General features: G+C 38.1%; 3 protein-coding genes across 3 annotated transcripts; all 3 read left to right on the forward strand.

Moving 5' to 3' along the window:
• Positions 1-748: 748 nt before the first annotated feature.
• On the forward strand, positions 749-17,398 carry LOC122672011 (two-component response regulator ARR5-like). Its single transcript, XM_043869520.1, has 4 exons — positions 749-944; positions 1,063-1,139; positions 1,239-1,316; positions 17,090-17,398. The coding sequence occupies exons 1-4, from the start codon at positions 782-784 to the stop codon at positions 17,396-17,398; spliced, it is 627 nt and encodes a 208-aa protein (XP_043725455.1). The 5' UTR covers positions 749-781.
• On the forward strand, positions 6,448-7,560 carry LOC122672791 (two-component response regulator ARR5-like). Its single transcript, XM_043870286.1, has 5 exons — positions 6,448-6,652; positions 6,774-6,862; positions 6,936-7,013; positions 7,112-7,365; positions 7,400-7,560. Exons 1-5 carry the CDS (start codon positions 6,490-6,492, stop codon positions 7,524-7,526), a joined length of 711 nt encoding a protein of 236 aa, XP_043726221.1. The 5' UTR covers positions 6,448-6,489; the 3' UTR covers positions 7,527-7,560.
• LOC122671061 (two-component response regulator ARR5-like) lies at positions 12,521-16,982 on the forward strand. The gene is made up of 6 exons (XM_043868153.1): positions 12,521-12,683; positions 12,800-12,879; positions 12,968-13,045; positions 13,165-13,500; positions 16,762-16,834; positions 16,924-16,982. The coding sequence occupies exons 1-6, from the start codon at positions 12,521-12,523 to the stop codon at positions 16,980-16,982; spliced, it is 789 nt and encodes a 262-aa protein (XP_043724088.1).
• Positions 17,399-18,806: the final 1,408 nt, after the last annotated feature.

Genomic DNA, 18,806 nt, shown 5'->3' on the forward strand with positions numbered 1-18,806 from the left:
AAAGAATATTTTTTATGGACTGAATCAATCTTCCATGACCTGAACCTGTTTTTTTTTTTTGTGAATAGACCAGAACCTGTTGATGGGCCACAAATCCTACAAGTCATGAACTATTTTTTATTATTTTTAAGGGTTGGAAGGGGAACAAGTCATTTTATTTATTAGGGATTCATATACTTGAGCTGTAAAATGAGAGCTTTTTTTAAACAGAGATCCCAATGGTGGAATCTTATTTATTCCGTTTAAAAAAAAACATTGGTATACTTATTGTTTCTCTTCTCCCAACCTCCACCTCTTCTGATTCCCAAAAGCCAAATAACGACTGTAGCTAGTTACGAAGGGTCATTTAGATCCTAATTAGCTGATTAATTTAATTAATAACCAAAAGGCAAGGAAATAGGTCCTGCAGAAGGGGATTTCAGAATCGCTTTTTTTTTTTTTTTGATAAAAAGGGATTTCAGAATCTCTCATTGTTTATAAAAATAGATTTCCCGATTTCAGAGAGGGAGATATTCAGAATCTCTTTTTTTTTTTTTTTTTTTTTGATAAAAAGGGATTTCAAAATCTCTCATTGTTTAAAAAAATAGATTTCCGGATTTAGGAGAGGGAGATATCACATTGTATAAAAAGAAGGCCAAGGAAGAGAGCTTCCTTCGTCCTTTGTCTTTTTTTTACGCTCTCTGTTCTTCATCCTCCTCTGCTTCCACTCACGAAAAAGAAAAAGAAAATCAGACTACGAATCAGGTCATTAAGCTTTGTTTCAGAAAGGACTTTTGGTGCAATGGTGAGCAGCGATGTGCTTCCACAGGTTTCTGTACCGGAGATGAATGAGTTCTTTGATCCTTCCTCATCGGATTCTCAAGAACTACATGTCCTTGCCGTTGACAATAGCCTCGTCGATCGAAAAGTTATCGAACGTTTGCTCAAGATCTCCTCTTGTAAAGGTAAGTTCCCAATTCTTGTTATTTAATTAGACTCCTTTCTCTCTCTATCTCTCAATTTTTTTCTTCAACAGATTCTTCAGTTGTTGTTCTCTGAACCAATGTGGTGGAATTTCTTCAGTGACGGTAGTAGATAGTGGAACGAGAGCTCTTCAATTTCTTGGATTGGATGGGGAGAAGAACTCTGATGGATTCAATGTAAGAGAACTCTCACTTAACATAATTTTTTATTTTTTTTTAAGTTCCAATTTTTATTGATTTATAGATTTTTTACATTTTCGATGACTTGTTTTTCAGGGTTTGAAAGTTAATATGATAATAACGGATTACAGTATGCCTGGAATGAACGGATATGAGTTGCTCAAGAAAATCAAGGTTCGATTTTTTTCTCAAGATTTCCTAACATTTCTGATCTCTGAGATTTCCACAAGAGAAAGAGATGCCAAAATTTCATTTGGTTTCTGATTTTATTTTGACATATTTTCCAAACAGGAATCTTCGACTTACAGAGAAATTCCAGTGGTGATTATGTCATCGGAAAACGTCTTGCCTCGAATCGACAAGTGTTTGGAGGAAGGAGCAGAGGAATTTATTGTAAAACCTGTAAAGCTTTCGGACGTGAAACGATTAAAAGATAGATTTGGTGGTGGAGGTGAAGCCGATGGGAGATGGATCCAACACAGTAAAAGGAGAAAGTTGCAAGATGCCACTACCACACATCTATCATCATTATCATCATATCCTTCATCATCATCGTCATCGTCACTGACCTCCTTGTCTACGACGGCAACACCATTATCTCTGGTTTTTGGTTGGAGTTTGGGAGGAATGGTGACAGTTTGTCTGGTTATGGTTATGTTGATTCAGATTATGCAGGTGATCTTGACAAGAAGAGATCACTCACAAGTTATGTATCTATTATTGGAGGATGTGCGATTAGTCGGAAAGCTACTTTACAGGTTACAATTGAATTATCTACTACTAAAAACGGAATATATGATACTAACTATGGCAGTTAAAGAAGCTATTTGGTTTAGAGGTTTGTTGGGAGAGTTCAACATGCATCATGATGACTATTGTCCATCATGATAGCCAAAGTGTTATTCATTTGACTAGAAATCAGATGTATCATGAGAAGATGAAACACATTGATGTTCGGTATCACTTTGTTAGACAGATAGTTGTTCAAGGCAATATTAAAGTGTTGAAAATTGGTACTGAAGACAATCCAGCTCATATGTTGACAAAGTCTTTATGTGTGAGCATTGCTGGAATTTGATTGGAGTTGGCCGCATTTGAGTTGAGCCCTTGAAAGGGCTATTAAGAAGATGAAGATTCCAGTTATGTTTTTGCCTGTTGGAGGAGAATACAAGCTAAAATGGAGATTTGTTATGTATGTCTCGAATTTTTGTACTTGTTTTGAAAATTCACCCGCTCTAATATTTTTGGTGATGACTCGAATGGAATTTTTTATGAGATCTGTGATGGTTGCAAAGGGTTTGACCCGATCCGATGGAGGAGTATTTATTTTCGTTACCCACTTTATTGTAAAGTGAGTGAGATTTAGGGGTTTCGATTTAGGATTTCTGGGATAAAGAAGCAAAGCCTTTTTTGGGTGTTCTTGAGAGATCTACATTGTAACTTTCTCAAATTTACATAGTGAAACATCTTCTCCTTCGCCCGTGGATGTAGCACACCATACTGGTGTGTGAACCACATTAAATCTCCGTGTCATCTTTCTCTGTTTTTCGGTTTTGTTTGTGTTTTATTTGATGTTTGTTCTCACTCACCGGAATCTCTTTCAAGACAACTTAGATTCTTAGTTTCGATATTTTATCTTGAAAAATGTATTCCTATTCTCGATTTGGTTCGTTTTGATTTCAACATTTGTATCTTAAATCTAACCAATTAACACCATTAGTTGAACCATCTAAGCTGGCCAAGACAAAGTTTCAAAACTCTGATCGAATCGTTATGGTATCGGAATCCTTTAATTCCGATTCGGTTTTGAGTCAAATAAACCCCCAATAGGATAGGAATACACGTAGGACTCAGTTGGAATTGCCTTGACTTGGTCGGACTTAGTATACATAGAACCAGGTTTAATCAGAATCGACCCAAATTCTGGTTGAACTCAGCTGATTCCAATCCGAGTTTTAAAACAATGGGCAAGGATTCTAAAGAAACCTACTCAAATAAAGACTTTGATTGAACAGAGACAATAAAGTTGAACCCATTTTAGCCCAATTGAGGATCTAATGTTTCGATATGTTAGATTTGTATGTTTTAATGATCCCAGAACGAGTATCTGATTTGGGGTCACAATGACATGAGCCCCAACCACCCCAACCAGTTATGGCTGGGCTTGCTTTGGTCCAGCCCAAACCTAGTCAGGTTCTAGTGGTTGATTCAGCTTTTACAGAATTAGCAATGGGGCAATCTACTCTTTATTTTGCTAACGAGGGTGCCCGGACCATCGGCCTGATTGGTTCCCCAGGCAGGCACATACGCACCGGGACAGCACCAGATTCTATGAGAACCATTGAAGCCGTGAACTCAAAACGCATGTCAATTTAAGCACACTCACTTGCCAACTGAGCTACACCTTTGGGGTTTAATTAGTTGTATAATTACTTTAGTTAAGTATAATCGGAATTAGGAGGTAGGGAGAAAGGTGAAGGTTTATCCCCTGTAGAGGCTACTTATCTTTTACATTCTCTCTACAACTTGCCATGTACCGAATTAAAAGGCTCCTCTCTTCCGAACCAACTATCGAGGTTAATTGGCTAATCCTTCTTTCCTGAAGAACTCGTTTAGTCAAGACAAAAAGTCGAAGACCGTGATTTGAGGTCATTGCCTGTTAAGGCAGTCCAATTAGCTTACCTTAAGTTTTTATTTTGGAATATATAATTTATTTTTTTAAGGGGGGGGTGGGGGGAGTTGGGAAATTAGGGAGGGGGGAAGGTATCAGCAAAGAGACTCGAACTCGAAACTTCTTGGTGAGCATGGGCATGAAGCACACCACGGCTCACCAAATGCACTAGGCAGTTGTTGGTAGCTTGCCTTAAGTTTTAATCTTTGTTGAATGCTAATACCAATCAAGAGAACTCACCCTCAAAAGACGGCTCATAAGGTGAGGGAGCCCAATGCCTTGTCCATCCCCAAGAAGTAAAAAAAAAAGTGTTGTGGGACCAGCCTTCTATATCAATCAGAACACTACGTTTTTTAATCGACATCTACGATATTTACTCCGGAAGTATGCTTGCGAAAAAAGTAATTATTTCCTAGTAGCTCCATTTGGGTACCAAGTCGTCCTTTCGGTGGCAAGGGTAAGGATGTCAAAACCTAAATCGAATTGCTAAAACTAACATGGTCCGACCTGCTTGAGCCCGATCCAAACCGAACCAAAACCTTATCGGTTAGGTTTTGGTTGTGGCTCAGTTTGGGCTAACCCAACGGGCAGCCAAATGGCCCGCCCGATAGAACTAAACCTGAACCAAATACTAAAACTAACCCCCAAACCCTAAAAACTCTATCTAATCCCTAGCTAAAACCAGCCTATACCTGAGTTTCAAACTAAATTCAACAAAATCGAAACCGATATGACAAACCGAACCCGAGCCAAAAACCAAAAAGTACATATTGTTTTGGTTTCAGTTTCCCTGAAACTCAAACCGAAGCCGGAAAAATCGAACCGAACCTCCCACCTCCTTATAAGGTGGGGGTGGGGGCTTTCAAAGATCAAATCCATTTAAAAAGTGAAGACTCACCAACAGAGCTGGCATCAGGTCTCCTACATCTAAATAAAAATTAACTTAATATTTCACAATTCCCAGACTCTTGGTTTCAGAAATCGGATTGAAATCGTACGATTTCAATGGGCTATGATTTCTCTTTGATATTTATTTTTGTCAATAATTAAATAAAACTTATCTCTTAACGTAAGATCTACAAGTCTTTTGCATGAAAAATTCTAAAAAAGCTCGTGGAATTCTTTGCTTCTTCCTAATTCCAATTTTTTACTATTCTAGTTGATGTTGGACCGGTTGGTATTTCAATCCAATTTGAATTAAAATCGATGGAGGTCGATATTGTTTCTGGGATTTTAAACTTTGCTTTTCTATCGGGAAAAAAAAAAAAACTTTGCTTGGACTAGCCCTAAGTCTTGTAGTTCGATCATTCGATTTATTTTAAAACGTAATTAGGGAGGATGACGCGGCCAATGGGCGGGTTTCTGTGTTTCACAAAGGCCATACCTCATCCTCTCCTACAACCAGGACCAACACTTTGAAATATATGTCAAAGTGTTATCTTATAAGTACTTCTCCTATAGACTAAAGTCCGAAATACCTTTAGACACTACTTCACAAGTCATATCCAATCACAAAAAAATGATGAGTGAAGAAATTTCACCACTGGTGAAGGAAAATTGAGTCAAATAGATAAATGCGATGGGTAGAGGCTTTTCAATTTTGGAATACATCCAAGTGAAATGAAGTTGTTTGGAACTTGAGTGCTTTGACTGTGGATGTCAAACAGTATGTTTGGTCCAATTTAGATCCAATTGAACCGGTCTTAGGCTGGACTAGACCAAACCAAAGCTAGCCCAATAAAGGAAGGCTTGGATTCAATCTAGTTAGGTTTTGATTTATTTTCGTTTTGGAAAAAAGAACTTTATCTGGGAATGTGACCTATGCCAGCATTCCCATGAGTGTATCTCTCTCCTCCTCAAATGAAAAGACATCTCTACCCCATCGTTTGGAGGAGAAGAGAGATAGACACATGGGAGAGTGGCATGTATTACCCTAGGCTACACTCTTAGACAGAAAACTATTTTTCTTTGGTTTTTTATTGTACATATATAACGATTTTGATATCATGATTGGTTTCTATTTTTAAAGTATAAATAATTATAAATAAAAAAAAAAACAAATTATTTCTCTACCCCATTGGTTTTTTCCAAGGAATCATTATTTTTTTAGATTGGAAGGATAACAACTCAATTTATTTATTAGGGATTCATATACTTGGGCTGTAAAATGAGATCTTTTTGAAACAGAGATCCCAATGGGTGGTTGGATAAGATCTTTTTTCGTATAATGTCGTATCATCTTCAAATAGTGGTTTTGAGTCGCCGGGTCAATGACAGTTGGAATTTGACGGGTCAAATTCCGATTTTTTAAACCATCTTACACCCATTCTGATTCCCAAAAGCCAAATAACGACTGTAGCTAGTTACGAAGGGTCATTTAGATAATTAGAACTTAATTAAATGATTAATTTGATTAATAACCAAAACGCAAGGAAATTAGAGTGCAGGGAATGTTTGGCCGACCACCAAGTCAACAGGGAATTGGATTTCCCGATTTCTGACATCACATCGTATAAAAAGAAGGCTAAGCAACAGAGTTTTCTTCGTCTTTGTCTTTTATTTACTCTCTCTGTTGTTGTTGTTCATCCTCCTCTGCTTCCACTCACAAAAAGTAAAAAGAAGACCAAACCACGAATCAGGTCTTTAAACTGTGTTTCAGAAAGGACTTTTGGTGCAATGGCGAGCAGCGATGTGCTTCCACAGGTTTCTGTACCGGAGATGAATGAGTTCTCTGATCCTTCATCACCGGATTCTCAAGAATTACATGTTCTTGCCGTTGACGATAGCCTTGTCGATCGAAAAGTTATCGAACGGTTGCTCAAGATCTCCTCTTGTAAAGGTCGATTCCCAATTCTGGTTACTTAATTAGACTACTCCTCCTGTCTCTCTCTCACTCTCATTTTTCTTCTTCAACATCTTCATTTGTTGTTCTCTGAACCAATGTGGTGGAATTTCTTCAGTGACGACTGTAGATAGTGGAACGAGAGCTCTTCAATTTCTTGGATTGGATGGGGAGAAGAAGAACTCTGAGGGATTCAATGTAAGAGAAGTTTCACTGAACATAATGTTCAATTTTGATTGATTTACAAATTTTCTTACGTCTTCTGTGACTTGTTTTTCAGGGTTTGAAGGTCAATATGATAATAACGGATTACAGTATGCCTGGAATGAACGGATATGAGTTACTGAAGAAAATCAAGGTTCGATTTTTCTCTCAAGATTTCCTCACATTTCTGATCTCTGAGATGCAAAAATTTCATTTCGTTTCTGATTTTATTTCGACATATTTTCCAAATAGGAATCTTCGACTTTCAGAGAAATTCCAGTGGTGATTATGTCGTCGGAAAACGTCTTACCTCGAATCGACAGGTGTTTGGAGGAAGGAGCAGAGGAATTTATTGTGAAACCTGTAAAGCTTTCTGACGTGAAACGATTAAAAGATAGAGTTGGTGGTGGAGGTGAAGCCGATGGGAGATGGATCCAACATAGTAAAAGGAGAAAGTTGCAAGATGCCACTACCACAGATCTATCATCATTATCTTCTTCTCCTTCATCAGCAAGGAATAAGAACAACAGAATATACCACAGTTGCTTCTACTCCGTTAGCTTCTTCGACGAACACTCGGAGCAGCAGCGATATGGAGACCATCACGGGAGAGCATCATCTGACGGAACACAACAAAAACTTTAAGGAGATGAAAATAAATGATTAGGATTCGTGAAGTGAAGCGTAGCCATCTCTGCAACTTGTCTGTAAAACCACAGGTGATAGAGAAGCAGACAAAGGGCTAAAACCCAAGCTACCAAGTAATTGAGATGGGAACCAGCGATGATGGTTAGCCGTGAGTCGCCGCTGTGTCTTTCCGGCATTTGAGACCAGCGTTTTGGTCGTTGGGGCCTGGCTAGCGTTCGCCGGAGGGTTTCGAGGCTGGATGGTTAGCCGCGAGTCGCTGCTGTGTATTTTCCCTAAATTTCTTGATCGGGAAGAAGAAGAAAAGAGGAGGGGTGTTGAGGCTTGCCTTTCTAAATAAAGGAGGAAATGATTCCTTTACCATCAACTTTGGGACACATCATCATTAAAGTACAGAAAAAATGATTATTTTTTTATCAAAATCCATAATAAGCCCAATTCGTATTTCTATTATTTTGATGTTTTGTAAATAGAAATAACATCCATAAATTGTACCAAACATACATTTGTAAAACCGTTTATGTGTTAAAAAAATCATAATAAAAAATGATTTTTTTAATTTTGATTTCTACATTTGTATCTTGAATCGAAACAATCGATACCATTATTTGAACTATCTAAAAACTAGCAAGGACAAGGTTTTAAAACACTGAATCGGTATCCATCAATTCTGATTCGGATTTGAGTCAAATAACTCCAAAATAGGCTAGGAATACGTCGGACTCGGTTGGAATTGCCTTGACTTGGTCGGACTTAGTATGCACAGAACCAGGTTTAATCAGAATCGGCCCATATTCTAAAGAAACCTACTCAAATAAAGACTTGATTGAACAAAGACAATAAAACTGCACCCATCTTGGCCCAATTGTGGATCTAATGTGTTGATATGATAGACTCGCATGTTTTAATGATCCCAGAACGAGTATGTGAATTGGGCTTAACTGTAACCTAGCCATCTATGAGGTTGTAAGAGCTAAGATACATTAGGGTTGTGTTTGGTATCCCGTTTCGGATTTCAGAATGCATTCTAGACCCAGAGTCTATTCTGACAGTGCATACCAAAAACAGCTGAGGTTTGTTCATTGAAGTCCTAAGTCATAGTATTTATTGGCTGAAGATGAATTGATTCTTTGATTTAATCATTCATCTCCAAGCTTAAAACCCAAAACCCACGCTTGGGCTTAGTCCACTTGTATCACTGGTTCTAGTGGTTGGTCTAGCTTATACAGATTAGTAATCGGACATTCTCTACTCTCATGTACATACACGCATATGCGCACTAGGACAGCACCGGATGATTCTATGAGAACCATAGAAGCCGTGGAGCTGGCCCCAAGGGAGTAAGGGGAGTCGAACTGAGAACGCATGTCAATTTTAGCATACTCCCATAACAACTGAGCTACATCCTTGGGGTTTAATTATTGTTAATAAAATGTGAATATCAACTCTTTATGCAGAATGAGAACGGATGGAGGATTTGAAGAGTGTTTTTTAACTTAATTGCGAAAATGATTATGATTCTCTCATATGGATGTAAGCATTTGTGACGAACTACATTAAACTTAAAATAAAAACTCTTCAAATCCTCCTTTTAATCACTCTTTTTTTTTTATAAAAACATTTATTAGCGGAGGAACAAAGTTCTAGAAGAGTCAGTGACCAACTTAAGAAGGATACAATCCGGAGGGGGGGGGTGAAACCAAACAGAGGTGGCTTGAGAGGAGGCCCCAATGGATGCTAAATGATTTGCCACCGAATTAGCTTCGCGGAGAGTGTGAATGAAGATAATTTGAACAAAATTCAAAGCTAAAGCTCTGCAGTCTGAAAGAATAGCAGAAACTCTCCAGGGGACATCCCGATTAGGATCCTGGAGGATGTTAATCACAAGAAGATTATCGCTTTCCACTATGAGATGAGAGATGCCCAAAGTGAGAGACATTCGAAGAGCTTCCCAAATTGCTAGGGCTTCAGCTACGAGCACATAATTCCACTCAATTCCAATTGTGAAGCCACATAAAAACGTTGCAATAGGAGATCTGCACACGCCACCCAAGCCTGCTCGACCTGGATTACCACCGCTGGCTCCATCAATATTGAACTTCACGAAGGGACTAACGGGAGGGATCCATCTCACGAGTCTGGCTGGTGCTCGACGTGGTGGTCCGATGCTCAAAGCATATTCTCTTGCTGTAGCGATAGCCCTCAAAGTGATTGTTGCAGAGTTAAACGGAATGTTTCTGAAAATTAAATCCCAATAGGCTGTCCAAATATTCCATAATATACTGCAGAAAAGTGAAGCTTTGAGGCAATCATCTCTATTGTGAGTGAGATAGATGTTCAGAGCAGATAGAATACTAGATCTTATATCTTGATTTGTGAAGAAATTGGATAAACCCACTTGCCTCCAAATTAGATCCACTTGATCGCACAAGAAAAAGAGATGAGAGGTAGATTGCATGTGATGATGACAGATATAGCAGTATGGATTGTGGTTAAGTCCCCTCAAATTAAGAAGATCTAGGAGGGGAAGTTTTTGATGAAGGGTTTTCCAGATGAGAAATTGGATCTTTGGAGCTGTGGGAAGATGCCAGATCCTTAACCACATTTTGTCACTTTGGGACGAGGCTGGAATGATAGCAAGATTATAGGCAGAAGCGACAGAGAAGTTGCCCGATAAAATACCTAGCCATACAATGCGGTCCTCAGTGTGAAAGATTGAAAGTGGAATGGAAATTATTTTTGCAACTGTATCAGGGGGCCACCAATGAAAATACTCTGTCGATATTCCAAGTATGTGACTGTTGATCTATGAACTAGTCGACCGTTCCTTTCAATCACTCTACATCCATTTCCCATCCCCCTTGGGTCCCACTCCCATCTCCTATGAGGTGGCAGTGGGGGCTTTCAAAGTTCAAATATATTTAAAAAAAATGAAGAATGAAGTGATTTGCTAACATGGGTAGTGCTCTCGTAAGTGCATACATCATCTAATCTCCAGATATCATGCGAATTCAAGAGAAGATGTGGTGGTTCAATTACACTCACCAACAGAGCTGGCATCAGCTCTCCTCCATCTAAATAAATATTAACTTAATATTTCACTAATTCCCAAATGTTTGTACTTACGTATTGCAGTCACATGCATAATTCTCACACCATAAACCTGGACTCTTAGTTCCAAAAATCGGATTCAAATCGGCCGATTTAAAGTAAAAAATCGGCTATAATTCATGTAGTTCGATCATTCGATTTTTTATAAAACATAATTAAGGATGACAACACGGCGAATGGTCAGGTTTCACAAAGGCCATACCTCATCCTCTCCCACAATAAGGATCAACACTTTGGAAATATATGTTGTGGTTCACCAATATATAGTCTACCTACCACTGTGATCTTATAATTACTTCCCCTAGTGACTAAGGTCTGAAATGCTTTGGACACTGCTCCACAAGTTATATTCAAATAAAAAATGATGAGTGAAGAAATTCTCTTTTCACCATTAGTGAAGGAAAATTGAGCCAGACAGATATATGGGCTGGGTAGAGAGGTTTTTCAATTTTGGAATACATCCAAGTAAAATGAAATTGTTTGGAACTTGAATGCTTTGACTATGGGTCTCAAACAGTCTATTTGGTCCAATTTAGATCCGACTGGACTAGGCCAAACCAAAGCTGTCCCGATAAAGAGAGGCTTGGTTTCAGTGTAGTTTGGTTTTGATTTATTTTTTGTTTTGGGAAAAATAACTTTGTCTAGAAATGTGGCCTACGCCAATCCTCCCATGAGTCTATCTATCTCCTCCCCAAATGAAAAGACATCTCTATCCCCTTGTTTTGAGGAGGAGAGAGATAGACACATGGGGGAAACTTATCCTCTCAAGTGCGGTGCACTACCTAGTACACCACGCTTAAGAATCCAACCGTCCACCCAACACTTGAGAGGATAAAAAGATGCCACGGTCCATATTTATACGGTTGGATTCTTAAGTGTGGTGCACTAGCTAGGCAATGTACTGCACTTGAGAGGATGAGAATCCACACATGGGAATATTGGCAGATGTCATATTCTCGAACAGAAAACTACTTCCCTTATAAACTATAAACAATTACAAAAAAAAAATTGTTTTTGGGTTTAAATCGTTTTTTTTATGTATTGAAGTCACTCAACCAATCTTCCATGACCTGAACCTGGTGATGGACCACAGATCCTATGAGTCATGAACTATTATTTATTATTTTTAAAGTTTACAAGGATAGCAACTCATATTATCTATTAGGGATTCATATACTTGGACTGTAAAATGAGATCTTTTTGAAACAAAGATCCCAATGGATGGAAAAGGGTGGGGTGCCCCTTATTTATTTTTTATTGAATTATCAATTTGATTCCGTCTCTACCCCCTCTCCAACTTCTTGAGCGTCCAATTTCTCTCCGAATGTGGACAGGCATCCCAACATTGGTCAGCACCGTGTGTCCAAATCTTCCCTACCATTGAATGGGTGGTTGGATAAGATCTTTTTTTCGATAATATATTTTTATTTTCACATGGAGATTCATCAAATTAGTAAATCAACTAATTCCTATTTTTTAAACCATTGGTATACTTATTGTTTCTCTTCTCCCTAACTTCCAACCCTTCTGATTCCCAAAAGCCAAATAACGACTGTAGCTAGTTATGAAGGGTCACTTAGATAATTGAATTACTTCTACTAAAAAAGGGTCATTTAGTTCCTAATTAACCGATTAATTTGATTAATAATCAAAACGCAAGGAAATTAGAGTGTAGGGAATGTTTGGCCGACCACCAAGTCAACAGGGAATTGGATTTCCCGATTTCTGACATCACATCGTATAAAAAGAAGGCTAAGGAACAGAGTTTTCTTCGTCTCTGTCTTTTATTTACTCTCTCTGTTGTTGTTGTTCATCCTCCTCTGCTTCCACTCGCAAAAAAGGAAAAAGAAGACCAAACCACGAATCAGGTCTTTAAACTGTGTTTCAGAAAGGACTTTTGGTGCAATGGCAATCAGTTATGTGCTTCCACAGGTTTCTGTATCAGAGATGAATGAGTTCTTTGATCCTTTGTCTCCGGATTCTCAAGAATTACATGTTCTTGCTGTTGACGATTGCCTCATCAATCGAAAAGTTATCGAACGATTGCTCAAGATCTCCTCTTGTAAAGGTCGATTCCCAAATCTTGTTACTTAATTAGACTCCTTCTCTCTCTCTCTCCCTCATTTTTCTTCGTCATCATCTTCATTTGTTGTTCTCTGAACCAATGTGGTGGAATTTCTTCAGTGACGACAGTAGATAGTGGAACGAGAGCTCTTCAATTTCTTGGATTGGATGGGGAGAAGAAGAACTCTGAGGGATTCAATGTAAGAGAAGTTTCACTGAACTTAATGTTGATTTCCAATTTTGATTGATTTACAAATTTTCTTACGTATTCGGTGACTTGTTTTTCAGGGTTTGAAGGTCAATATGATAATAACGGATTACAGTATGCCTGGAATGAACGGATTTGAGTTGCTGAAGAAAATCAAGGTTCTATTTTTCTCTCAAGATTTCCTAACATTTCTGATCTCTGAGATTTCCACAAGAGAACGAGATGCAAAAATTTCATTTCGTTTCTGATTTTATTTTGACATATATTTTCCAAACAGGAATCTTCGACTTACAGAGAAATTCCAGTGGTGATTATGTCATCGGAAAACGTCTTGTCTCGAATCGACAAGTGTTTGGAGGAGGGAGCAGAGGAATTTATTGTGAAACCTGTAAAACTTTCGGACGTGAAACGATTAAAAGATAGATTTGATGGTGGAGGTGCAGCAGATGGGAGATGGATCCAACATAGTAAAAGGAGAAAGTTGCAAGATGCCACTATCACACATCTATCATCATTATCATCATCTCCTTCATGCTTGCCGACCTCTTTGTCTACGACGTCAACACCATTTCCGTCGTCGCCGGAATCTCTTTCAAGTCAATTTAGACTTTTAGTTTGGATTTTTTATTTTGAAATTTGTATTCCTAAAATGTATTCCTATTCTCGATTTGGTTCGTTTTAATAAACCGGTATCCATCAATTTTGATTCAGGTTTGCCATACACTCATGCACATACATTCCTACACATGTGCACCGGACTCTATGAGAACCATAGAAACATGCATGGATTATTTATACGTACCAACAGGTGAACGTACATTGCAAAGTCAATCACATTTAATTTTGTTTCCATAAAAACTCCTCCCCTAACCAAACTCGAACCATACCATGGAGTTGGCCTCAAAAGGATAAGGGGAGTCAAACTTAAAAAACATGTCAATTTGAGCACACTCCCTTAACAACTGAGCTACACCCTTGTGGTTTAATTATTATTAATAAAATGTGAATCTCTACTATTTAGTAGTTGTGTAGTTACTTTAGTTAAACATAATTGAAATTAGGGGGTAGGGAGCAAGATGAAGGGTTATCCCCTTTCGAGGCTACATCTTTTACATTCTCTACAACTTGCCATGTACAGATTAATAGGTTTCTTTCTTTCGAAGCAACTATGGAGGTTAATTGGCTAATCCTTCTTTCATGACTAATATGAGATCATAACAGATGCCAATTCTTGTGTTACATGATCACATTCAACATGTGTTCTGCCCTTCAAATGGAATGAGAATTTTAATTTTTTATTCTCACGTATGGATGCAAGTATTTGTGACGAACTACATTCAACTGAAAAAGAAACACTCTTCAAAGTCCTCCTATGAGGTGGTAGTGGGGGCTTTGAAAGTTCAAATCCATTTAAAAAATGAAAAGTGAGATGATTTGCTAACATGGGTAGTGATTGTAGTGGATATATAATCTAATCCTCATAAATCATGCGAATTCAAGAGAAGATGTGGTGTTTCAAATACACTCACCAACAGAGCTGGCATCAAGTCTTCTCCTTCTAAAAATATATTAACTTAATGGGGCGCTGTTCTCTGTGCCATAACGCAGGTTGCGCCTAGGCACATGGAGGTGAGCGCAATAATCATCCTGCCCCCCTGAGTGGTAGACCCATGTGCCCGGGCCCAGCTTGCGCTGCGGCACAGAAAACTTTCTCCCTAACTCAATATTTCACTTCTACCAAAAATCAAAAACAAAAACTTAATATTTCACAAATGCCCAAATGTTTGTACTTATGTATTGCAGTCACATGCATAGTTCTCAAACCATAAACCTGGACTCTTGGTTCCAAAAGTCGGATCGAAATCGGCCAATTTGAATAAAAAAATCGGTTATTGATTCTCTTTGATATTTATTTTTGTCAATTTTCCTTCTTTTAGCTAATAGAATAGCAAAAATTAAATGAAAATTATCTCTTAAAGTAAGATCTACAAGTCTTTTGAATGAAAATTTCTAAAAAAACACATGAAATTCTTTGCTGCTTCTTCCTAATTCCAATTTTTATTGTTCTGATTTGGATTGATTGATATTTTGATCCGATTTGAATTAAAATTGATGGAGGCTGATTTTGTTTCTTAATTTTTCTAAACTTTGCATGGAATAGTCCTAGGTCATGTAGTTTGATCATTCGATTTATTATAAAACGTAATGCGGCTAATGGGTTGGTTTCACAAAGGCCATACCTCATCCTCTCCCACAATAAGGACCAATAATTTGAAATATATGTTGTGGTTCATCAATAATACTAGATAGGAGATTTTTTTTTTCACCGATAGTGAATGACCACAGTCCACCTAGCTCTATGATCTTATAATTACTTTCCCTATTGACTAAAGGTTCGAAATGCCTTTGACACTGCTCCACGAGTCATATTCAATCGCCAAAAACGATGAGTGAAAAAAATTCTCTTTTCACCACTGGTGAAGGAAAATTGAGTCCGATAGATAAATGGGATGGGGGTAGAGGGCTTTTAAGTTTTGGAATATATCCAAGTAAAATGAAATTATTTGGAACTTGAATACTTTGACTATGTGTGTCAAACAGTCTGTTCGGTCCAATTTAGATCCAGCTGATCCTGTCTTAGGCTGAACTAGGCCAAACCAAAGCTGGATTGATAAAGGAAGGCTTGGTTTTGGTTTAATTCGGTTTTGATTTATTTTAGTTTTGGAAAAAAGAATTTTGTCCAGGAATGTGGCCTAAGTCAGTAGTCTCACTAGTCCATCTCTCCTCTCCAAATGAAAAAAATCTCTATCGCCTTGTTTTGAGGAGGAGAGAGAGAGAGAGAGAGAGAGACACATGGGGAAATTTATCCTTTCAAATGCGATTCGTGCCTAGTGCACCACACTTAAGAATCCAACCATTCACCCAACACTTTAGAAAATAAAAAGACGTCACTGACCATATTTTTATGATTGGATTCTTAAGTGTGGTGCACTGCCCAAAACATACACATGGGAGTATTGGCGGATGTCACATTCCCACACTGAAAACTACCTCCCTTATAAACTATAAACAATTATAAAAAATATTCTTCCCAATAATGTACTTCCATCGGAGATTTGTGAGCCACCGGCTATCCTAAACATTCTCAACAGAGAATCAAGCGGATCAATCACAGTTGGTTTATATCCAAATCCAATAATTTGATGAATCAAATTCCCATTTTTTAAACCATTGGTATACTTATTGTTTCTCTTCTACCTCTCTTCTGATTCTCAAAAGCCAAATACGAATTAACGACTGTAGCTAGTTACGAAGGGTCATTTAGATAATTAGATCCTAATTGACTGATTAATTTGATTAATAACCCAAAAGGCAAGGAAATTTGAGGGCCTACAACTACAACATGGTCGGGTCGGGTTGTCTCATCAATTTCGATGGTCGGCCATCAAGTCAACAGGAAACCCATTGTCCTTCGTCCTTTGTCTTTTATGTACTCTCTCTCTGTTCTGCATCCTCTTCTGCTTCCACTCGCAAAAAGAAAAAGAAAATCAGACCACGAATCGGATTATTCAGAAAGTATTTTCGGTGCAATGACGAGCAGCGATGTTCTTCCACAGGTTTCTGTACCGTTGAGGAATGAATTCTTTGATCCTGCGTGACTAGATTCTCAAGAACTACATGTCCTTGCCGTTGACGATAGTCTCGTCGATCGAAAAGTTATCGAACGTTTGCTCAAGATCTCATCTTGTAAAGGTAGATTCCCAATTTTTGTTATTTAATTAGAGTACTCCTTTCTCTCTCTGTCTCTCATTTTTTTTCTTCAACATATTCTTCATTTGTTGTTCTCTGAACCAATGTGGTGAAATTTCTTCAGGATAGTGGAACCAGAGCTCTTCAATTTCTTGGATTGGATGGGGAGAAGAAGAACTTTGAGGGATTCAATGTAAGTAAGAGAAGATTCATTGATTTTTTTTTAAAAGTTCAAATTTTGATTGATTTACAGATTTTCTTACGTCTTCGGTGACTTGTTTTTCAGGATTTGAAGGTCAATATGGTAATAACGGATTACAGTATGCCTGGAATGAACGGATATGAGTTGCTTAAGAAAATCAAGGTTCGATTTTTCTCTCAAAATTTCCAAACATTTCTGATCTCTGAGATTTTCATTTTTGAGTTTATTTTGACATATATTTTCCAAACAGGAATCTTCGACTTTCAGAGAGATTCCAGTGGTGATTATGTCTTCGGAAAACGTATTGCCTCGAATCGACAGATGTTTGGAGGAAGGAGCAGAGGAATTTATTGTGAAACCTGTAAAGCTTTCGGACGTGAAACGATTAAAAATTAGAGTTGGTAGTGGAGGTGAAGCCGATGCGAGATGGATCCAACATAGTCACAAGAGAAAATTGCAAGATGCTACTACCACAGATCTATCATCATTATCTTCATCTCCTTCATCAGCAAGGAATAAGAAGAACAGAAGATACCACAGTTGCTTCTACTCCGTTTAGCTTCTTCGACCAACACTCGGAGCAGCAGCGATATGGAGACCATCATCTGACGGAACCCAACAAAAACTGAAGAAGATGAAAATAACCGATTAGGGTTCGTGAAGTGAAGCGTAGCCATCTCTGCAACTTGTCTGTCAAACCACCGGTGTTAGAGAAGCAAACAAAGGGCTAAAACCCAAGCTACCAAGTAATTGAGATGGGAACCAGCCGTGAGTCACCGCTGTGTCTTTCCCGCATTTGAGGCCAGCGTTTTGGTCGTTGCAGCCTCACGAGCGTTGGCCGGAGGGTTTCGGGCCCGGATGGTTAGCCGCGAGTCGCTGCTGTGTTTTTCCCCTAAATTTCTTGGTCGGGGAAGAAGTAGAAGAGGAGCTGTGGAGGGGGAGTTGAGGGTTGCCTTTCTAATTGAAAGAGGAAATGACTTTTTTGCCCCTCGACATTGGGACTTTATAAGCACATCATCATTAAAGTACCGAAAAGAATGAGTATTTTTTTGACCAAAATACATAATAAGGCCTCAATTCTATTATGGATTTTCTATTATTTTGATTCTTTGTAAATAGAAATAGGATCCTTAAATTATACCAAACACTTGTTAAAACGTTTAAGTGTTAGAACACACAAAATAAAAAATAATCCCAGAACAAGACACTTATAGAATTTTAGTTTCGGTTTTTTATTTTGACTTTTACATTTGAATCTTGAATCGAACCAATTGACACCATCAGTTGAAGTATCTAAAAGCTAGCAAGGACAAGGTTTTAAAGCTCTGAATTGTTATTAAGCCAAAAAAAAAAAAAAAAAAAAGTAAAAAAATCTGAATCGGTATCCATGAATTCTAATTCGGATTTGAGTCCAATAACCCCAAAATTGTACTCAGTTGGAATTGTCTTGACTTGGTCGGACTTAGTATGCACAGAACCAGGTTTAATCAGCATCGGCCCCTATTCTAGATGACTCGGCTGATTCCATTCCGAATTTTAAAACAGTGGGCAAGGATTCTAAAGAAGCCTACTCAAATAAAGACTTGATTGAACAAAGACAATAAAACTGCACCCATCTGGGCCCAATTGTGGATCTAATGTTTTGATCTATTAGACTCTTATGTTTTAATGATCCCAGAACGAGTATGTGATTTGGGTTTACGAATGGGCTTACCTGTAACCTAGCCATCCATGAGGTTGTAAGGTAAGATACATTTGGGTTGTGTTTGATATACCGTTGCGAAATAGATTTCAGAATGCATTCTAGACCCAGAATCTATTCTGAGAGTGCATACTAAAAACAGCTGAGGTTTATTCAGTGAAATCCTATGTCTTAGTATTTATTGGCTGAAGGTGAATTGATTCTTTGATTTAATCATTCATCTCCAAGCTTAAAACCCAAAACCCACAACCCACGCTTGGGCTTA

Source organism: Telopea speciosissima, chromosome 8, assembly GCF_018873765.1.
Source record: "Telopea speciosissima isolate NSW1024214 ecotype Mountain lineage chromosome 8, Tspe_v1, whole genome shotgun sequence".
Lineage (NCBI taxonomy): Eukaryota > Viridiplantae > Streptophyta > Magnoliopsida > Proteales > Proteaceae > Telopea > Telopea speciosissima.